At 51.5% G+C, this 22,877-nt stretch overlaps 1 protein-coding gene across 1 annotated transcript in view; it reads left to right on the forward strand.

The window, feature by feature from the left end:
* The window catches only part of PRAG1 (PEAK1 related, kinase-activating pseudokinase 1), a 45,164-nt gene extending 22,664 nt beyond the window's left edge, over window positions 1–22,500 (forward strand). Inside the window, exons 4-6 of the mRNA XM_020979613.2 lie at window positions 3,133–3,290; window positions 14,852–15,486; window positions 21,007–22,500. Of these exons, the coding sequence (XP_020835272.1) occupies window positions 3,133–3,290; window positions 14,852–15,486; window positions 21,007–21,969 (1,756 nt within the window). The 3' untranslated portion in view covers window positions 21,970–22,500. The remainder of the gene's footprint in view (window positions 1–3,132; window positions 3,291–14,851; window positions 15,487–21,006) is intronic.
* Window positions 22,501–22,877: the final 377 nt, after the last annotated feature.

Below are 22,877 nucleotides of genomic sequence, written 5' to 3' on the forward strand. Positions count from 1 at the left end.
AGACCCCCTACCCCCAGGTATTCTCAGGCCTCAGAATCAGCACATTGCTTCCAATAGCCCCTGCAGCTTACAGGGGCCAAACCAGGAATCATTTGGGAAAGAATGCTGTCTCCATTTTATCCTAATCTGTCCTGGATGTGACTATAGTTAGATTAGGAAGGCCCCACTAAGAAGCTGCTAAAAGAAGCAGAAGACTGAGCCGAGTGCTCCACCGGGGCGAGGGGAGTGAGCATTTAAAGCAAAGGGAACTGAAGAGCTCTTGTAGGTTGGTAGGGCTGCATATTTGAATAAAAAGGTGGAACAAAATGATGGGGATGGAAGAGATTTTATGCAGCCTCCCAGAGTGCTCTCACAGGGAGCTATTGCAGATTCTAGAGCAAGGCAGGGACTTCAGGTTGTGGCATTTTATTGAACAGAGCCTGGTTTTTGCCTTTCCTTGTTTCCTTTATCCGCAGTGCCTGGCACAGGGCAGGCACTCAGTACGCTTCCTATTTGCCCTAGGCTAGAATTATGCTGGAGGCAGCCCCTCTAAACCGCGTGGAAGATCAGCTGGATAAATGAATTAAAGCCTTGGGAAGCGCTCCTTCCCTGTCAGATGGGGTGGCCTTTCTTGTTAACTGACTGAGGAGTGAGGATGTCTGGGGGAGTGTCAGGCGGGCTTAGCTGAGCACACCAGCCCCATAGGGAGCTGCGTGGGTCACTCAGGCAGAGGAAGTGCATTCTATAGAAAGAGCCGGGAGAGGAATTGCTTGTCACCTTCCATCCGCCGCAGAGAAGGGACCCACGCAGCAGGGCTGGCCGGCTGGACAGCTCCGTGCTCCCCGCTGCCCTGAGCCCAGCTGGTCTAGGATGGTAAGGGGGCTGCAGCTTCTGGGGCAGGGTGGGGGTGGGGGCGGGGGCTGGGCACAGGTCTGGAAGGTTCCTCTTTCACAAATACAAAGGAAAAAAGACTTCGTGTTGGGCACCAGACTTTCTTTGGCCTGTGCGTTCACGCGCACGCACCCTCGCCGAACTGGGGCTGTGCCCCTTAGGCATGGATGTGGTGTGAGTCTGTGTCATGTGTGAGCCTGATTTGGGGATCTTGGCTCTGCCCCCAGAGGCAGGAAGCATCAGTCCAACAGGCCGGAGAGGAGCAGGAGGTGGGCAGTGAGGGGATGAGTGTGCCCTGAGCCGCGCCCCAGCCCTGCTTTGGGGTGCATGCCCAGCAGTCTCAGATGGGGCTGGGGAGCCCCGCACACTGGAGCCTGGGTCCCTCCCCAGGCTCAGCAGTATTTTTAGCTGTGGTTTGCTCCTGAGAATGAATGAGGAAGTGGAGCAGATGGCCCTTCCTGCCAGCCTCGGCTTTTTCTGGCTTTCTCAGTCTGGGGGCAGGCAGCTCAGAGCCATCCCTCCCAAGCACAATGGGGGGAAAACCCCATTCAAGGCATCCATATAGCAGCTGCAGCAAGCAGACTAGAGGAGGAGGATGCCGGCTGCCTGGGCCAGGGGATTTCTGCCCCCTCACTTCTTCCAAGGTCTGTCCAGACGACTGAGAAGCAGGGAAGGAAGTGTGGGAGAGAGCCAGGGAGGGACAGGAGGAGGGGGAGAGGGTAGGAGGCTAGGGGAGGCCCCTTCCTCTGTTGTCAGAGCCCATCCCAAGAGGGGTAGCGTAACTGGCCAGAGACTGCTATTGGAACGACTCCTTCTGAGAGACACCGGCCGGCTTCCTGCCGCAAGCTTCCTGCTGCGTGCGCTGCTCGTTCCATGTTGAGTCAGTCACTTGGTTTGAGTTGAGTTGGGTTCAGTTGGGTTCATTTGCTTTTTGTTCTGGCCAATTTAAAGATAGACAAATGTGATCCATGATCAGCAAAATGGCAGCTCGGATTTCCTTATTGGTGGTAAGGTATAGAGGGGACATCCCTCCAAGTGACCTGATAAGTAAGTTTGAATAGTGTCCCCATTTTACAGATGAAGAAATTGAGGGTCAGAGATCACAGTTCTGCAGCTGGAACAGGTTACTTTGTCCAGTCCCTTCACTGTAAACATGAGTAAACTGACCATTATAAAGATGAGTAGACTGAGGCCATGGGAGATGTGACTCATCCAAGGCCATATTGCTAGTATGTGTCACAGGCAGGGATTGGACCCAGGTCCTTTAAAGCCAGAGCTAGTGTTCTTTCTACCTGATATGCCTAACGTCACAAAGCTAGTTAAGTCTGAGCCTGGAAGTAAGGAAGGAAGAATGAATGAATGAATGAATGAATGAATGAATGAATGAATGAACATTTCTTAAGTGTTTACTTCAGGCTAAGCACTAGAAGGAAGGGAAGCTTTCCTGACACAATGGCCTTTCCTTAATCGGGCCCCAATCCTACATTCTTTCCTGTTCGACATTCTGGCTCTACTATCCACCAATTCCTCCTTAAATAGTAGAATGTAAGCTCCATGGGGACAGGCATGCCTTGTTTTTGTCTTGGTGTGCTTGTCAGCACTTAACAAATGCTCATCAAGTTGGGTTGATCTGGCACTGCCTTCCTTGGGGGGCAGGTGTGAGTAATGGCTCCCCCTCCGGGGGCTTCATGCAAAGAACATGTGATTGTTCATTAGGCACTGGTTGGACCCCGAGTCCCCATTAGATAGGAAGTTTGGTGTTTCTGTGAGCATTTGTTTCCCCTTCCAATAGACAGACTCAAATGTCCCACCCTTTCACCCTCCTACCGCCCACCCCTGTGCCCAGACTCAGTCTGGGCCTGGAGGAGAGGCAGGTCCCCTCCACGCCTCCTCCCCCATTCCAGGTTGCAGAGCGAAGACAGTGAGGTCAGGGGAGGAGGGACACATGACCAGAGATGAGGTCTCTATCGGGACGGAGACAGTCTAGCACAGTGGGCAAGCAGGAATGCCTAGAGGACCTCTGCACCCACAGGCACTCCGCCATCCCGGTGGCTTCTTCACTGAAACCCCGCCCCAGGAGAGGGGGCTACACTGGAGGAGAAGGAGGTGCCTGGGAGGTCTCCAGATACAGGCCGGATGACGGTGCACTTGTTGGGGACAATGTGTGAATGGAGATGAGTCCCTTCTACCACTCTGATTCCATGGCTCCATCCCAGGCTCCTTCTTACTAAAGGCCTCATTCCGTTGACTTCTCCTTTCCAGGCATCTAAGAATGAACAAGAGCAGCTCTGATCTGGAACAGGCCAGCCTCGGCTTGCCAGAAAGCCTCAGCGCCCCCGGGTTCAATGGCACCCGTGTCCACTTCACTGCTGGCTCCACAGACAGCCTGACCTCTGACTCCCAGACCTGCAGCGATGGAGGTGAGCTTCCCATGTGCGCGTCCATACAGGAGGCCTGGTTCTCCCCTCCACAGAGGGCAGGGCTGCGTCTGACCGCACCATGACTTACAGAGGGAGGAAGGATGCTAGGAAAGCTGGCCTTTGCATGCTTCCAGAGGACAGGAAGCCCACAGGAGAGGCAGGAGCTGGGGCTCCACATCCCAGCCCTGCGGCATGATGGCTAGCCAGGCTTGCTTAACTCCCTTTCCCTCTCTGAGAGTCAGGATCTGTGGGGTAGGACTCAAGGGCCTCTGAGGACAAAGGAAAGCAGCATGGTCTGTCCAAGGACTCCAATTCTTATCCTCCCTCGATATTTACAACCTGGGCGACCCTGGGTAAGTCACTCCCCTTCTCTGGGCCTCAGTTTCCTTCTCTATAAAACGTATGCAATATTGCTTATCTCCTAGACAGGTTGTGGGGAAGGGGCTCAGAGAATGGTCAGGCTTAAAGAAAACAGGCCAATGGGCCAGGCTGGCCCTGAGGAGAGCAAAGCTATTCTACCAGTCCAGCCCAAACACCAATAAGGTTTTGGCGATCACTCATGAAGAGGCCACTTGAGTGGATCCTGACCAACTCCTCACTGCCTCCTAGGACAGGCAGCCCTCCAGAGTGTACAGACTGGCTGCTCCCAGAATAAGCCTTAACCCTCAGCAGCTTGTGAAGTGCAGAATGGAGGAGGGAAGGTGGTCTAACCTCACCGGCCCATCTTGTCACAGGTTCCAGGGAAGAAGGAAGAAAAGGGCTCCCCCTGACAGCAACCAGCTCTGTCTGGGAAAGGAACTCCCTTATAATGTCCAACTAGCAATGTGGGGATGGAGGAGGGGAGGATAGTGATGGACAGCGTCCAAGGCTCCAGGAGGTCAGAGGCCGCCGGCCCTGCTCCAGTGCATGCTGCCATGCCACAGCTGGAGGGCTGCCCTCGTTTTAGGAAAGGCCAAAGAGATACTGGAGAGTCCCAGAGGAGGGCAGCCAGGCTGGTCAGGTCCCTGGCCTAGGAGGATTGGTGGAAAGAGCTGGGCCCATTGGCCAGGAGAAGACAAGGCAAAGGGGGTTGTGGGAGCTGTCTCCAATGTTTGATGGGTAGTCGCTTGGAGGGACTGGCCCAGTCTTGCTTAGTACCAGAGGGCAGACCCAGCACCATTTACTGCAAACAGTCAGAGACTGGCTGAGTCATCCCCAAGAGGAATGCATGGCCTTGAGGGGCTGCAGCTTCCGCCTCAGGTAAACTGAAGAGGAATGTATTACTCACCCCCATGTGCCTGGCACTGTGCTCAGGATGGGGGTCCAGAGCCTCAGACAGAACAATGCCTGCCGTCCCCCGCTGGCTGTGGAGGCGGCCCAGCCGCTTACCAATGAAACCGGAAAGGGTTTGGTGCTGAGGGTGGAGCTTTCATGGGGCTCTTCCAGAGGAACAAGGCCCTCTCCCTCCCATCTCCCCCAGCAGATTGCCCTCTCAGTGATTAGATGGTGTTGGACATGGAGTCAGGAAGAGCTGAGTTCCAGCCTTGTCCCGAGACACTTACTGCATGATCCCAGACAAGTCATGTCCCCTGGGGTCAGACTTAGTTTCCTCGTCTACAGAATGGGGATAGAATAGCTGTCATGTCAAGGGTTGTTGTGTGGCTAAGATGAGATACTCAGTGTAAGGGGCTTTGCCAGTGTGAACGTGCTCTAGAGGTGGCAGAAGTGGCAGCACACCTAGCATTTCACTGATGGGATTCTTGTGCCAGCGCAGGACGGTGCTGCCAAGAGCACTAGGCGATTGGTAACTTGCTCAGGGCCACTGGGCCCTGGCATGTCAGCCAGGCTGGCACATTTCTCATCACTGGGCTCCTTCCTGCCTCTGCCCCCCAGTGCGCTTCGGGCTTGCTCATCCCCGAAATCCTCCTGCCGTCCCCTCACCGTGTCACCCCGTGGCTCTCCTTCCTTTCACAAGCAATGCCCCCTCTCCTCTCCTCTCCTCTCCTCTCCTCTCCTCTCCTCTCCTCTCCTCTCCTTCCTCTCCTCTCCTCTCCTCTCCTCTCCTCTCCTCTCCTCTCCTCTTCTCTCCTCTCCTCTCCTTCTCTTCTTCGCCCTTATACTCTGGCTTCCATCCTTGTCCTTGTGCAAATGTGCTCTCTCCAAAGTTAGCAGTGGGCTCTGAAGGGCCGGGTCGAAGACCTTGGGCCCCCTCCGCCTCCTCTCTGACCTCTCTGCAGCCGTCGCAGGTTCAGGGCCCTCTCGTCCCTCCAGGCCCTCAGGACCTGGCCTCTCCTGGTTCTCCTCCTCCCTCTCTGATCACTCCTTCTTCCTGTCCTTGGTTGGTTCATTATCTTTGTCCTTCTTGCATCCTGGGCACATGCTCCCACCCTCAGGGCCCTCTTCTCTGATCCCTCCCTGCCTCACAGACTCACAAAATCTCACTGGGAGATGGGACCTCAGTGGCCAGATAGTCCAAATGAGGCCCTAACAAGGACCCCCCCCCCCGTGAGAACATACCTGACTTGGCTGCCTACCCTCTGCTTAAAATTCCCCAAGGAAGGGGATCCTTCCTCCCCATCCTGGCAGCCCCCTCCACACTGGGCCAGCTCCAAGTTACAAAGGTTTTCCTGACATCCGGCCTATACCGGCTTCTCTGCCACCTGTCCCCGCTGCTCCTGGCTCTGTTCTCTGTGGCCAAGCAAACCAGGCTGATCCTTCCTGCCCATGACGTCTACCCCTCCGTCGTCTCGTCTCCAGCCTCATGTGCTCAGTTATTCACGTGAGGTGGACTCAACCCGCCTGGCTGCCTTGCCTGACAGGTGGCGCAGAGAACTGAGCCGCTCCTCAGTAAGATCTGAGGAGGGTGAAGGACAGTACCATGGTCGTGTCCGCAGTCCTGGGAGCTGTCCCTTAGCACAGTTATTTTGGGGTGCCAAACCACACGCACACAGCTGATTCACGCTGAGCTTGCAGTCCACTAAAAACTCCGATTTAAAAAAAAGGTCTCATTTACTATTTATTTTTAGCATTCATTTTTAAAAAATTTTGAGCTCCCCTCTTGCCCCTCCCCAGACTATTGAGAAGGCAAGGGATGTGACCTCAGTTGTGTATGTGAAGTCATATGAAGCGTATTTCCAGATTAGCCATGTTGTAAAAAAAAAAGGCAAGAAAAAGAAAGTGAAAAAATTGTGTTTCCGTCTGTACTCAGAGTTCATCAGGCCTCTCTCTGGAGGAGGATGATAGCCAAGTCATTCACAGCTGGGCATTGTGCATTATTGCTGTTGCTGCATACAGCAGCAGTGTTTTCCTGTTTCTGCTCACTTTGCATCAGTTCGTGTAAGTCTTTCCAGATTTCATTTCTTACAGTACCATAGTATTCCATCACAATCATGTGCCACATCTTGCTCAGCCACTCCCCAATGGATGGGTACCCTCTCAGTTTCCAGTTCTTTGCCACCACACAAAGAGCTGCTGTGAATATTTTTGCACATGTGGGTCCTTTTCCCATTTGTAGGATCTCTCTGGGATATAGCCCTAGAGGTGCTATTGCTGGGTCAAAGGGTATGCACATTTTTATAGCCCTTTGGGCATAGTTCCAAATTGCTCTCCAAAATGGTCCCACATCTTTTTCAAAACAGTGCTGTCCATCCATACCACCCCCATCTTATATTTTGTTATTGAATTTTTGAATCCAAGTGGGAAACTTTACATTTGTCCCAATTTAATTTCATCTTCTTAGATTCAGCCCAGTGTGTTTGCCTATCAAGCAAGATCCTTTTCTCTCCTGGTTCTGCCATCTACTTTATTAGCTCACCTTACAACTTTGTGCCATCTGCATATTCCACAGGCATGCCATCTGTCCCTTTAGCCAAAGAGCCTTGGACTAGAAAGAAGCAAGCGCAGATCCCTGGGGCACTCTGCTGGAGACTTCCTGCCTCGCTGACATGGAAGCCCTAACACAGACCTCTGGGCCCTTCTGATTGTACTATCTTCTAGCCCCCTCCTCTGTAAGAGTAATGGAAGGTTCTTATTAAAAGCTTTGCTAAATTCTAGGTCAGCTATCCACAGCATTCCCCTCATCACTAATTTAGTAATCCGGAATTAATAAATTTAGCAGCTAAGTGGCACACTGGGTAGAGTATCACTCTTGGAGTCAGGAAAACCTAAGTTGAAATCCTGCCTCAGATATTTTACAAGCTGTGTGACCCTGGGTAGATCATTTCACTGTTGTCTACCTCAGTTTCCTTTTCTGTAAAATGGAGATAATAATATCACCTCCTTCCCAGGGTGATTGTGAGGACCAAATGAGAACACACACACACACATACACACACACACATATTGTAAACCTTCTAGGTACTGTATCAATGCTAGCTGTTATCATTAGCTGTTTTAAATCCTGGCCCTGAAAGGAAAGGCGGTCCAGGTGGCATGCCATGTGCTTGATGAAGGCAGGCTGGCTCGAGGTCATCACCACTTTCCTTCATGTTCTGCAGCAGTTTCTTTGATCTGATCTAAAATGTTGCCTCTAATCCCAGTCAAGCTCACTTGCCTGTCCTTTGTGGACACCACTCATTAATATTAGTAGCTAGCACTGCTACTGCACCTCCTGTCTATGGGGCAATGGATTGAGTGCTTTTCAAATGCCATCTCATGCTCTTCTTTTTCTGCAAAGGGCCACGTTTGCCCCTTTTTGCCTTGACCTTTCACAGGTCCCTGACAGTGAATCAGCCACTCCAGTTCTTTCAGAGCCTGAGGATGTGGGTTACTGCAGCCAAAAAGAACGGGCAGCTCAGAGGGCTCCCTGATGGGCATCAGCTCCCATCAAGGCTGCTCCAGGAGCCATGTTTACATTGAGTCACCCAGCCTTCTCCCTTTGGCCAGCTAGTAAATCAAGACCCATCGCAGCTTCCCGAAGTCCAGCTCCTGGCCCTTCTTTGTACCTCCTCTAGCCCTGGTGTACCTGGGAAATACCATTTCCTGCTATTGACTTCCATCCACAGCAGGATCACGCTCACCCATTCAGTCTGTCCTACCTGGCTCTGCTTCTGTCTCCTTTTGTAGCAGCTTTGCCAGTTGGTTAATTAGCCAATTAAACATTTTCCCCTCCGGCTCATTATTGCCAGTCATTTTGTTCACTCATTCATTCATTCATTCCCTTAAAGTATTTATTTAGGTAAGGATGTAATCACAAATGCCTATACGCCTGGCCCATAGGACTGTGCAAATCACTGAGTGAAACAGGATTGTTTCCCCTTCATCCCCTCTACCGGCAGAGGGACGACCTATACACAGGAAATAGCTGAGTAACAATGCAGGACATTGTGTGGCTTCCAGCTAAAGGGGGAAGCGGGGGGAGCCAGGCATGCGGGCTCTTTGGCGGTTCCCTATGGGCTGGGGGGCATGGAGCTGGCATGTATGTGGTTCTCCTGAATAAGCAAGGTTCAGGCTCCTGTGCAAGGCCTTGAGGCTCCCCTCAATTTAACAACTCCGACCTTTTGGTTTAATATCCTTTTTTAAAAATTCCAAATATCCAGTGCCAAATGAGATAAGTGTCTCCGCACAGAAAGCATAGTGAGAGCAGAGAACTGGTGGTCGGTCTCTCTTCCGCACCCTCCGGGCAGATAACAAAATCACAACTGCCTGCCTTGGCTGGTTTTTATTTAACTTTCCTTCTGTTCTTGTGAGCGCAATTGTAAAAGTGTTTCCATAACCCTCTTACCTTTTTTTTTTTTTGAAATGTATTTTGGTGACCCTATCCATAGTCCCTCCTCTGCCCTTGTTTTTAAAAAAAGCTTGTTTTTCTTATGCTTGTTCAGAGCTTGGATTTCTTCCTTTGGGAACTGTCTTTTCATATCCTTATGACCATTATTTAGCAATTGGAACACGGCTCACAGGCTTATGTATTGGAACCAGTGCCTTAGATATCCTGGAAATGAGACCTTTATCACAGAAACATGCTGCAAAGATTTTTCCCGCAGTTCACTTTCCCCTATAATTTTAACTGCATTATTTTCATTTGTGCAAAAACTTTCAAATTTTCTGTAAGTAAAGCAGTCAGTTTCATCTCTGATCCTCTGTGTCTGCTCTTGGACTCTCCCCCAGCCACAGATCTGATGGGTAATCTCTCTCCTGCTCCTCTGTTTTGCTTCTGTCTTCCCCCTGTTTCTTTTTTCAGTCTGAGATAGCACAGCCATGTTGATCTCCTCAAACAGATGCCACAATGTTCCTCCTCATTGTAACTGCTGTTTTGTGCTCAGAACTTCATTCCTGGGCACCCCATCCCTCCCGGGCTGACACCCCTTCTAGCCTGGGCATCTTCCGTAACCTTTCTCTAAACCCTTTGGATTGAATCTCCTTTCCACAATCTAAGCTGTCAGACCATGCCCAGATTTCCTTTCTGTTGCATATTCCCTCCACCCCCAGGTCCCCATCACTTCTGTCCACTCAGTTTTACTTTGTACGTGTCTTTGTTTTTTAAATGTGTTCCTTTAAGGGTTGTAGGGTTTTTGTAGGTTTTGTTTTTGTATCCAATCTGTTCTTTCTTCTTGGATTGTTTAATCCATTCACGTTGAAAGTTATGAGTTAGGTTTATACTTTCCTCCAAATGTCTCTAATATTGAGGTTTTTTGTCAAGTGTTTATCTCCCCCCCCAACCCTTGTACTGTAAATGTAGTACTATGTTCCTTCAGTTACTTTCTTTTTTTTTTTTTTGCAGGTGGCCCCAATCTCTGGCACTCTTCCCCTTCCCATGATGCTTGTTTTTCACTTGTTGCTCCTTTACCTTTGGGATTTTGTTTATTAGATTCTTTATCTCTCCTGCTTTTATCTGGTCACCTTGGGTACATCTGGAGCTTCATTCCTCTTCTAAACACATTCCTCCATTCCCTCCTACATTTTCTGGTGGGTTCAGAATAATGTGTCATTCAAATTTCCTTTCCTTTATATTTGAAGATCTTTCTCTTGGTGGCCTATGGACCTTCTTTCGGAATTAATTGTTAAATCTAACCACTTTGTGCCTTGGGGTTTTGTTTTATTTTGTTTGTTTGTTGTGGGGGGGGGGATCTGCAACTTCTTTCAATTGGAATTTCGTTTCTATGTTCAGAAGTTCTGGGCAGTTCTCTTGTATTTTTTCCTGCTCTGTGGCATTAAGGTTTTCTATCTTGTCCTGTTCTCCTGGGAGACCTATGAGCCTTAGCTGTCTCTGCCCGTCTTATCTTAGGTCAGAATGTTTTGCTTGCATAGGGAACAGATTTCTTTTTAATGTTGTTTTTTGCTTCACTTCTTATATTTACATTCCCAATCTGTTGTTCTCTCTTTTCTTTCTTTGGTGAGGCTTACCCTTAAAGATTGAAGTTTTTATATTCTGCCCATTATTTTTGCTGTGCAAGATGAATTCTGCTTTCATAATTCTCATTTTTCTTTTAAACTAATTAAGCAGTGTGTGTTCCATGTCCTTCCCAAATCACTTAGGTCCTCTGTCTCATTAAGGATTGGATCACTTTTCCTTTATTTCACAGTATGTATGTATAGATGCCTGGACTTGTTGTGACTTGTTGATTATCTGTTTATGTTCAAGGTCTTTGAGATTTCTTCTTCCTGGAATTTGTGGTGCTTTCCATCTCTCCCCACCCCCCTGCTTATTTTCCCTATCACTCACTTCTTAACTCCCTCCCCTCTGATTATAGTTTCTTTGGGGGATAGATCTCAATGCATCTGAGCCTCCTCTCCCAACACTGGTGATTCATGGTTCACCATCCTAAGTCGTCGCCCCAATTGACTTTTTAGTGGTCAGAACTGGCCCTAGCTGTGTGTGCTCTTCCTCAAGCTTGGTAGAATGCTGAACACACACACACACCATGTACCTGGTATCTGGCCCTGGTAGCTTTGCAGCACTGGTACCACAGGGTTGTCCGTCCCAGTACTGACAGTTCAGAGAGCTGCCTGCCTTCTGCTGGCTGTCTGCCACAGCCCAGGCAGACTGATTCAGCTTGGAGCTGGGTTCTCCGTGGCACTGGAAGGAGGGGGGTGACCAGGGTGCGGGAGTAGGTTTGTTGCAAGCTCTTCCCATCATTTGGGTCTTGAGTCTGCCAGTACAGCCTTGCTGCCCACAAGCTCGGGTCAGTATCAGCTCACAGGTTTGGGGTTTGTCTTTTTTAAAACCTTCTTTTGGATTCTGGGTGTCCTAGACCCTAAAGACAACTGGAGTTGCTTTATCTTTGGCTCATAATTTCAGTTTTGGAGAGGTCGGAGAGCTTGTAGTGATCAGAGAAGATGTCTAGTCCTCCATCTCATTGCTCATGTGACCTAAAGTTCGTTCCCTTCCTGTTAATGAGAATCAGATCCAGAAGGGAATCTCTCATTGTTGGGTCCTCCACCCTTTGAGGCTGAAGTTATCCTTAAGACAAGTCAAAACTATTAGTTATCCAACAAACATTTATTAAGCACCTACTATTTGCCAGGCTCTGTGTTAAGTGCTGGGGATACATAATGGCTGCTTCATTTTTGGTAAAGAGCAATGTCCAGCAGATGTCTGGCTAATTGAGGCCCCTCCCCATCTCTACTGCTTCACTCTTTGTGCCAGGCTTATAATCTTTTTACCCAAATATCTCGTCTCATTCTTATTTTTGCCTGGGGGATCTGTGGTGCCCTCCACTGACCGAGTCACTTGGTTCGGTGCTCTCCTGCCTGCTTCCCTCTTCAGGGTCCTAGGTCTCCTCTCATGAGCTCCTCTTCATACACAGCACTGTCCAGCTCCCACCTCTTTGTAGCCATTTTGTTTATTTTGAAGAGCACATACCTGTCCAATGGGCCGTGTTCCAATCATGGCTCTCATCCTGCCAGTTCTCACGGAGACCTCAAGGGCCAAACGTTCCTCCATGCATTAGGATTAGGATATCTAGTTCTTGATTATGCCAGAACTTCAGGCATTTGTGTACAAACCTGTAGGGCTCTTTCCTCTGGTGGTGTTAGCAGGTCACTAGGAGTTGCCTCCAGGACAAGAACCAGACTACCTAGCAAGGCTCTCCTCTTCCTCCTCTGCCCTTTAGGGGGAGGTCCCTTCCAGCTGCTTCCCCCTCCTCAGCGAATCCTGCTCTCCCCTCTTCAGAATGGGCTTTAGAGCTCTCTGTCAGCTCCAAGTGTCCAACTGACCCCTCCTTCCATTTCTCCTATGAACAGCAAAGGCCAAGTCTCCCTTCCTTCACTTCCTGCCCCTTCTTTTCCCACCTCAGTCCCGCTTCTGCTTGCTTCAGGGATCCTACATTTCCACTAACAACGTGGAGACTTGTCTTCAGAGTCTCTTCACCTTCCTTGTCATTTTGCCTGGATGCTTTCATATCCTGCCCCCCAAGGAAACCACAATCAGAGGGGAAGGAGTTAAGAAGTGAGCAATAAGGAAAATAAGCAGGGGGGTGGGGAGAGACTGAAAGCACCACAAATTCCAGGAAGAAGAAATCTCAAAAGCCTTGAACAGAAACAGATAAATTCTCAGGCTTGTGGCTTCTTTGTGACCCTAGCCCCCTCGTTCAGTCCTTTGGAGCCAATTATTACCTCCTAAGAGTTTTTGTCAGCTCTCCTTCTCCGCTGCTTCACAGCCCTCGAGCACTGCCCATCCATCAACTCTCCACTGGCTCTACCCTCCAGCAGCATCACATCTCTTTTTTTACTCACTTTGCCTCTTCTTGCTAACTGTTTTTCTCCTTTTTCCTTCTTGACTCTTCCTCTGAAAGGCCTGATCCCCTCCCTAACCTTCCTTGATATTGTTGTTCTTGAGAACAGACTCCAAAATCTGAGTTTTATTTTCGTTATTATTATTTTTTTTGGGGGGGGGTGAGGCAGTTGGGGTTAAGTGACTTGCCCAGGGTCACACAGCTAGTGTGAAGTGTCTGAGGTGTCATTTGAATTCAGGTCCTCCTGACTCTGGGGCTGGTGCTTTATCTGCCGCGCCACCTAGCTTCCCCTTTTAAAAATTTTTTTTTGAAATAGTTTTAGAAAGAAAAGTCATTAGCGAATGCACCAGAAAGGAAAGGAAAGGGGTTGTGGCTCTGGAAGGTTTACATCGCATAGGATTTACCAAAGTAAGCAAAGTCACCAAGAGGGCAACTTGACCAAAGCCCAAGCATGGGCAGACCATCAGAAATCCTGGGTGTGGTGACCCCAAAGCAGAATGATCTGGTGCATCCAGGACCCAGGGGAACCCAAAATACCAGCCTTCCCCAGCATCCCTAGGGAGTTACTGGGATCAGCGACATTCTGGGGTGTGGACAACCTCTAATCACACAGGGCTGGATTGAAACAGTGTGATCATTTTCCTGAACAGTGACTAACCAGTTTTCCAACCATATCCTTCGTCATCCCCCCCACCCCCCCCCTTTGCTTTGCTCTCCTCTCAGGCAAGCTGACTCCCAGCTCCTTCCTTCCTCTCTCCGGGCCTGCAGCGTCACCTGCCTCTTCCAGATTTCAGGGGATGTCCCCCAAACATCTCCAACTCACCCTGTCCCCAAAAGAGTTGATTGTTTAAAACACCCAAATCTTCTTCCTCACTTTCCTAGTTCTTTCACCCTCCTTTGCAGCCAACCAAGGGGTCGTCAAGCCTTGGGCTTCTATTTTCCCAACATTTCCCACCTGTTCCTGGGGCCTCACTCCACGCCCACAGCCACCGCCTTCCCCTGGCATGGGAACGCTCACAGTTGCCTCCATGCATCTCGCCCTTTCTAATCCATTCTCCCCCAGAGGTATGATCAGGTCACCTCCGCCCAAGGAAATTCAGTGGTTCCCTCTCTGGAATCTGACCCAAACCCCTCCCTGTCTGCGTGCCACTCAGCCAGACCACAAACGTTTAGTAGGCAACTCATCTGTGCCAGGTTCTGTGCCAAGGGAGGGCATCCAAATCCAAATGCCAAGAAGAGAGACATGCGCTGCCTTCAGGGAGCTTACAGAAGCTGGCGGGTGGTGAGGGGAGGAAGGTTTTCTGAACCTCAGCTCAGCAGGAAGGTTCTTACAGCCAGGAAGTTAGCAGTCCAGGATCTCTGTTCTGTCCCTGGAGCATCCTCTCCTCTAGCCCCCTAGTTGGGTCACCTCCCTAGGCAGGATCTTGAGGGGCACCTCCCCCCCCCGGGCTCTGACATCCAAAGGACCTGGGTTCAAATCCTGCCTCCCATTGCTACTAGCTGTTTGACCTTAGGCAAGTCACATACTTCTTGTGTTCTCATCAATGAAGAAGGGGTTGGACTAGCTGGTGCCTGAGATCCCTTTCTGCCTTAGATCTGAGATCCTGTTTGTAACCTTGTTTAAGTCGCTTCCCTTCCCTAGGCCTTAGTCCCCTGTGGAAAATGAGACAGTTAGCCCATGTGACCTCTGTGGTCCCTCCCTGCCCCCCTCCTTTGTTAGGGAGGTGGAAAGGCAGGCAGGGTCCTCCTCCCACTCCTGGAGCCCATGGAACCCATGACTGGTTGATTCTAGCTCTGTTTGAACCCTGCCACCCTCTCCCCCCGGCTGCCTGGTGTGCTGGGACTCAGTGGGGTCAGCCCTAGAAAGCCAGCCAGGAGTCAGGGAGACTATGCTTTGCTCCTCTCTTTCAGGGCTTTCCTGTGAGCCGGCCCCCTGCCCATCCCCCGGGTGTCCTTCAGAGGATGGCTCTCTGTGTGGGCCCCTGGAGCCCCTGCAACCTCCTCCGCTGCCACAGAAGAAGACGGTCAGCCGAGCCGCGTCCTCTCCCGATGGTCTCTTTCTGGCCCATAGCTCCCCTGGCTGCCGGACCTCAAGCCCTAGGCTGAATCCCAGCCACTCTGAAACAAGCATCTGCCACCCTGAAGACTCTCGCTTCCCTGGGCCTGGGCTGGCGGGCCAACCGAGGAGCCCCGAGGTCCAGCTGCAAGGGTCCCAGGGCTTCTACCCCTCCTCCTCTCAGCTGAGTGTGTCCAGCCAGACCTCTGCCTCCAGCAGCCAGCAGCAGCTCCCCAGCCTCCTCACCAGCATCACCAGCAAGGAGGCCACGTACGCCAAGCTCAGCGGCCTCTATGCCCAGTCCCTGGTGCGCCTGGCTGCCAGGTGCGAGCGCCACTTCATGGGCAGCCAGGGGTCAGAGCCACACTTCAGTGAGAACAGTTGGTCTCTCTTCAAGCTGACGTGCAACAAACCTTGCTGCGATGCCGGAGATGCTGTCTACTACTGCGCCACCTGCTCAGAGGACCCCTCCTGGCCATATGCAGTGAAGGTACCTTCTCCCATGGCTCCCTGGTGTCCATGAGAAGGTTCTAACGGAGCTCCAGAGTTAGAGTCCTCTGGTCCAGGAAGGCTGGAGGTGGTTCTGGTGGGAGGTACAGAGAGGGTGGGGCACAGGGACTGAGGAATAAGGAGCCAATGAAAAGGTGTGAAAGGAAGCTCTTGGGCAGGGGCATGAAGGACCATGTGGAGGGAGGAGAGGCCATGACAGGGCACGAGAGACTGGGGCCTGACCCTGAGAGGAGCTGTGGAGGTACCATTGCCAGGAGCTGGTCCCTGCTAGCCTAGGAGGGAGGAAGGGGTGGGGGGGCGCACGCAAGTCTAGGCTCCTCCTGGAGCAGATGGGGGAGGCCCGGGGGGAAGTGGGGAAGAGGAAGAAAGCTACACTAAGCATGTTCCTGCCCACCAGAAGCTTATGCTGTAGCTGAGGTTGAGAAAGGCAAAAGGAATATCCTTGCCATGAATTAAGGGAGTGTGTTAGAGCTGAAGGGGCCTCTGAGATCATCTGCTTCCCTTCTTTCAGAGAACCTGACAGCTCAGGGTTCCCCAGCTCAGGGTCTCAGAGCCAACATATATGTAGCCTGGGTAGTTTGTCTCAGTTTCCCCTGCTGTTAAATGAAGGGATTAGAATCGATGGCTTTGGAAGTCCCTTTCAGCTCTAATCTGTGGGCCCAGGACCCATTTCAAGCACGGTCAGCCCCATTTTTGAGATAGGGAAACTAAGTCTAGGAGAGGTACAGGGATTTCCCAAGGGCCTCTCAGGCAGGTGTTGAAACTGCTATTAGAATCCAGGCTTTCGGCTTCCCTAACATCCCCCACTCCACCAAGATGACTCTGGAAGGGGGTGGCAGGTGCTTTGCCCAGAGTCACAGAATCTGGCCAGGATGGAGCTGGCAGGAGAAAGAGCCTTCGTCTGGAGAGTGAGAACCAGGTTCTCCCTGAATGCCATAGCTGGGAATGGCCTTGTTCAGAAGACATCCCAATATCCTCCAGATATCCCCTCCCTGCCCCTGCCCAAGGCACACGCCCCTACTCTGGGAGCAGGTGTGGGATCTCTGGGGAGGTTCTGTGACACTGAGCTGCTGTGATTGATTTGAGTTTTTGACGTTCCCAGAACTCCAGAATGTCACAGCAGGACTGGACCTCAGGGAATATCCCATCTAAACTCCTGATTTTACAGATAGAGAAACTGAGTCAGGGGCTTACACAATGAGTAAGCAGGAGAAGGGAGAACTGGAACCCACGCATGCTGCCTCTTCACCCCAGCCTGACATACATTCTGCCTTTTCACCTAGAGACGCAAAATGACATGTCCTTGTTCAGGATTTGTGCTAGAGTAGCCAACAGGCACACGTTCTGAAATGAACAAATCCTTACCAGAAGCCCTCTCTTTTTTTAGGTTGGTTGGTTGGTTGGTTTTAGCAATTGGTTACCTTTGAGGTAGCCAGACATAGTGAGTAGAAAGGCAGCTTGACACCCCGGGAGTCCTGCCTCTGTCCTCGGCACCCCAAGGTGATCTTGAGCCCAGTCCCTCATCTCAGGGCCCAGGCCACTTTCTAGGACTCTAAAGTCACAGCAGAGCAGTGGCCCACCCGTACCTGCTGACGGTGCCTACATTGTAGATGAAATCACCAGCCAGAAGCAAGGCCTTACCTTGCCGTCTCTGCTCTCAGCTCTGGCTTCCCGGTCGTTTACATCTGTGTGGTTTGGCCAGCATTGATTCTCTCTCCCTGCTACTGTCTACCTCTATTGAGCAAAAAAAGAGAAGGGAGGGAGGGCGGCCTCCCAGCAGACATGCATGTTATCCCCTCAGTGGCCGTGTCCAGAGATATGTGTCTCTTTCTGCATTTCTCACCAATCAAGAAGCACTTATTAAGTGCCTGCTGTATGCTAAGCCTTGTGCTCAGGCACTCACAGCATCTCTCCCTTTTTTTTTTAAATGGATGATTTTGTATTGTTTATCTTGATGTGTTCTTTGGCTCACTACCCATCCATTAGGCACCATTGCAGTCCGAGGCTTTGGTCCCTCTACGTGGGTAAGTTTTTACTGCCATATGATTTCTAAGGAAGGTATGTGTTTGTCAACAAGAATGAGGGAGGGAGGTAAGCATTGTGAGGAGGCCTTGACCACTCTGTTTAAAAACCCACTGTATTCTGAGCCTGACAGACACCCAGTACAAATGGGTTTTCCATAACTAAAGTAGAACAGAAAGAGGATTTTCAGGAAATGAGCAGAGAGACCTTGGTGCCGTTTCCCCTTCAATGGTGTTGCAGTTTCAGCCTGCTTCCACCTGCCTGCTTCCTTCCTGGATTCCCTGCATTCTCTTTTGTGCCTTTCCCCTTTAAATGCCTTGATTTGGTTTTTCTTCTTTCTGGGGGAGGGAGGGTCAGTTCCCTCTCTAGCCCCCTCATCCCACTTCTCTGACTTCAGAACTTTCTCACTTTCTCTGGGAATGTTTCTTATGCGATTTCCTGAACTAGAATCATGACCCACTTGTGCATAGTTTGGGGAAAGGCCTCAAATTCGTCCATTGCCCTTGCTGGCTCTCCCTTCTGGATGGGTCATTTTTTTGTCTGCTTCCATGCCAAGTGCTTTCCCTCCTGGGGCATCCGTCTTCCAGCTCTTGTTTCAGCCATTCCGTCTTCTAGGAAGGAGTCCTGGTCGCCATTGACTCCATCCTTCTCTTTTCCATCACTCTTTGTCACTGGCATTTGACTCTTCATTGCACTCCATTCCTCCTTTGGGCTTGGGACATTCGGGCAGATTCCATTTCTTCCTTTCATTCCTTCCGTGGGTTGGCTCCCTATTCTTGCCCAAGGTCACATGGACTCCCTGTTTTTTTGTCGGCAGAAAATCCTGGTCTCAGTTCTGGTGTTTCTATTGATTTCATTTGGTTTTCTTCTGCTATTTTCTCCTCAGCTCCTTCACAGCCATATTTTTCCATTGGGTCAGAACTCTTGCCCATTTCTTAAAAAGCATTTTTAAAAGAACGTCTTGTAATAGAAAGAATGCAGACTTTTGCTTCCAAGGGGCTATCTGTGTGACTGGGCAGACAGCTGTTAGCCGTTCTGGGCCTTGGATTCCCCATCTTTAAAATGAGAGGGTGAGAGGAGGGAAATTTTAGAATCCAGAAAGTTCCAATCTCCGGTCCTCCAGCTCCATCCTTTCTAGTAGTTTGGCTTCTCTTGGATGTCTCTGTTGCATTTTTGAGGGGGTTGCTGAGAAGTGAGGCTTTTCTGACTCTTTAGTCTCCCCAGAAGTTTCTCTCTATTTAGTCCCCTGTTTTGTTTTTTTTTTGAGACACTCATCATTAGCTTTGGAGAAATGAGAGACAGCCTGGTTAGTGTGTCAGAAAACCTGAATTGGGAGTCACTGATGTACTTATTGTTGGGCTAGGTGACAGAAAACCTAGGCATCCTGCTCTGGGAACAGAGCAGCCCCTCAAGGCCAGCTTCTCTCCAAGAGACAGTGCCAGCCTCCAAACAGAGAAGAGCCTTAGCCTCTATCATCAGCCCGTCAGTCCCCAAGAGAGAGAAAAGGCCAACCCCTGCCTGGGAGCTGGCAGGGAATAGCCCAGGGTGGCCGTTGCTGGCCCATTTCCAGGGTTCTGTTCGGGGTGAGTTAAGGAGGTGTAAACATGAGCACAGCTAAAACCCTGGGTGCTTCCCAAGGGGACCCAAACACATTTAGGGAAATCTTGGCTCGGGCCAGGACCAGTAAACTTGAGAAGACAATCTCTGTATTAACATTTGCATAATGCTTGAATGTTTGGAAAGCCCTTAACATTCATGATCTCATTTAAGCCTGGTAGCAAGCAACCCTCTGGGGAGGTTTTAACCAAGGTCCCTAATACTCCATAAAGCTGTGTAATACAGCTATTATTACTATTATTATTCACATTTTACAGAAGAACTTGGGCTCAGAGAGCTGGTGCAGCTTGACCAGGGTCACACAGTGAGTGGCAAGGCTAGAATTTCTCCGACTCCCACAGCCTCCGTGACAGGCCTTGCTCTCTTCCAGAAGCCTCCCTTCTCTCCTCATTCTCAATCTAGGCTTCATGGGAGAAGGCCTCCGGCTACAGCTTCCTATGTAGAAGGAGGAAACGTACTGTGCATTAGTGGCAGGGCCTACAAGTCTGAGAGAGAGAACCAAGTAGAAAGGGGGTCTTTGGTCCATGGGGTCACAGGGAGACAGACACAGCTGAACAACCACAAAGCAAATGACACAGCCGATCTGCTTGTGAATCGACAAGATAAGCTTGTGGGAAAAGAGGTCTCTCCACATTCTCCAGTTCTCCGATTGATTAATTTTGAGAGCTGTGTATTTCTATGGACATGTGAGGAACTATTAGGCTATACTTCCTGGTAGCCTGGGAACACCGGATGGGAGCCAATAAAGAAGTGAGCTGGCAGCCGATCCGTGGGGGGGGGGGGTGTCAGTGAGTGCACACGCAGGACCAGCCCCATCTCGTACCCTGCTCCGACGGGGGGCCCGCCACCCCCTGGCCTGTTACACATGGTGGCTTTTGCCTTCTTAGAGAAGGATTTTAACAGATGCTATGCAAATGAACAGAGGCAGGAAAGATCAGGAAAAGTCTAGCACATCCAGCTCCCAACAAGTATGACTCTTCCACCCCCACCCCAAATAATAGGGAATTGAATACATGTAACCATGGAAGACTTCCGTCATTTTCACTCATTGAGGCCTAGCTGGAGTGGACCCCAGAGTACAAGAAGTAGCATGAAATCAGTCTGGAAAAGTAAGCATGAGCCGGATTGTAGTCAGGGGCCTTGAATGCCAGAACAAGAAGTCTGTACTTCACCCTAGAGGAGATCAGGGGCCACCCAGCGGGTCTGGTTTTTTCCCTAATGGCCCAGAAAGTCTCACAGGGTGCAGAGAGCTTTATAGGAGTAACCTGAGACTCTCCTTGGGAAAGTGTGGCCCTGCTGCTGTCTGCTCTGAGGCTGCGGGGACCACAGGGTCTCCAAATGGGCAGCAAGTGCTTGACCCCAGTTGGTCCCTAGGGGCACCAGACCCCTTGCCCCAGGTGCTCAGGCGTTCACTGTGGGGGCAGGCTCCTGTCCAGCCTCTGGGCCCTACTGTCCAGAGCGAGGATGGGGGATGGCTGGAGGTGAGCCAAGGCAGTGGCCAGAGGTCCACTTGACCAGCAATCTCAGTCATTTTGACCCCAGGACCTCTGCACAACCTGCTTTGTGGAGGGAGGATCTTAGGACCCCAAGAGTTAGAGTTTAGAGACCATCAGACCAGCCACCTCCTTTACAGATGGGCAAACCGAGGCTGATGGAGGAAGACTTTTGTCCTGGGAGAAGGCCTGGCTGAGGCCCTTGGAGCTTGGCCAGGCCAACCCTGTGATCTTTCAGAGGAGGAATCTGGGTGCCAGAGAGTTACAGCAGCTTGCCCTAGGTGATGTGAGCAGTCAGTGGCAGAGCCAGGACCTGGCGGCTTTCTGCTATAACCCACTGCCCTGACTCCTCTCTCTTCTTCCTGTAGATCTGTAAAATGCCTGTGTCCAAGGGGACATCTTACTGCGACCTGTCGGTGCCCGTTCACTTCAACCTTCAGCGGGACTGCGGCCACTTCATCGCCTCGGTGCCCTCCAGCATGCTGATGTCTCCCGAGGAGCCCCAGGATCAGGACTGTGTGGTGGTGATCACGCGGGAGGTGCCCCACCAGACGGCCGCGGACTTTGTGCGGGACTCAGCCTCCCGCCACTGGGCCGAGCCCGAGGCCTATGAGCGGCGGGTCTGCCTGCTGCTGCTGCAACTGTGCCAAGGCCTGGAGAGCCTCAAGGAGCATGGCATCACGCACCGGGCTCTGTGCCTGGAGAACCTGCTGCTGGCGCCCTGCCCAGGCGCCTCCCCGGGGGACCAGCCCCTGCCCCGCCTCATCATCAGCAACTTCCTGCAGGCCAAGCGGCAGGCGCAGGTCGGTGGGGGCAGTGGGGCCGACGAGCAGCAGAGGAGGACCCAGGCGCGCCTGGCGCCTGAGATCCTGGTGGCTGCCCAGTACAAGAAGGTTGATGAGTTCCAGACAGGTATCCTCATCTATGAGCTGCTGCACCGGCCCAATCCTTTCGAGGAGCAGGCGCAGCTGCAGCAGCAGGACTATCGGGCCGATGACCTGCCCCCCATGCCCGCCCTGTCCCTCTACTCTGCCGGCCTGCAGCGGCTGGCCCACCGGCTGCTGGAGGCCGACCCCATGAAGAGGCTGCACATCACGGAGGCCAAGCGGGCCCTGCAGTGCCTGCTGTGGGGACCGCGGCACGAGCTGCTGCAGGGCCCGCTGCAGAACTGGCTGCACATGAAGCGTGCCCTGCTCATGATGAAGCTGGCTGAGAAGGCGCTGGACAACCGGGCCACCGTGGAGCTGGAGGACTGGCTGTGCTGCCAGTACCTGGCCTCTGCGGAGCCCACGGCCCTGCTGCAGACCCTGAGGCTGCTGCAGCCGCTGTGAGCGCCCTGGCCAGGCAGGCTCCTGGAGCTGGGGACACCCAGACAGACAAAGCGAGAGACGTGCATGCCCGTAACATGCATGGAGCCAGAAGGGTGCCACGAGTGGGGACACGCACACACAGACACACACACACACACACGGATGCCTAGGCACATACACACACACTCACTCACAGACACATGCACACACAGATGCCCATGCACACACAGACACATGCACAGGGCTGAAGGGCCCCCAGAGTGGTCCCCTCCCTCCTCTTCACACACACACAGGGTCAGGAGGTGGGGGCACCATGGTCCGCTCTGGAGGCTGCGGACCCCATCTCGCCATGAAGCAACAAACCTAGCCAGTGGTCGATTTGGGAATGGCTGCACACCATCCTTCTGTCTGTCATGGGTATCACAAAGCTGTGGCCCCCAACCTGGGCTCCTCCCAGACCTCCAGAGCAGAAGGGACCTCTGTGTGACCTAGCCCAGCTCCTAATTTTGAGTGTTTGTTTGGTTTTTTAAATGGAACTTTGATTTCATTCTACCTTTTTAAAATTAATGAGCCTTTATTTTCCCCACTGCCCCTCCCCCATTGGAAAAAAAAAAGAGAGAGAAAAAGAAACGAGGAAAGAAGCCAAATGGTAGGGACGACTGCACCGTCAGGCTGAGCCAGGCACAGGATTGGCTGGCTCCAGAACGTGGGGCTGCTTCTGCATCCTTAGCCCATCACCCATAGTCCTCTGCCAGGGTGAGGGTGGGGGGCATTGACTTTGGGCTTTTTTGTGGAACCTCTGGAGTCATCAAAACCCTCATTGTACGGATGAGGAAACTGAGGCCCACGGAGCTTCCAGGACTTATGCAGGTCACTCAGGTGATTAGGGGCAAAGCTGGGATTCAAACCCAAATCCTTCCATTCGAATA

Source organism: Phascolarctos cinereus, unplaced genomic scaffold (assembly GCF_003287225.1).
Source record: "Phascolarctos cinereus isolate Bilbo 61053 unplaced genomic scaffold, phaCin_HiC Scaffold_9;HRSCAF=440, whole genome shotgun sequence".
In the NCBI taxonomy this organism is placed as follows: Eukaryota; Metazoa; Chordata; class Mammalia; order Diprotodontia; family Phascolarctidae; genus Phascolarctos; species Phascolarctos cinereus.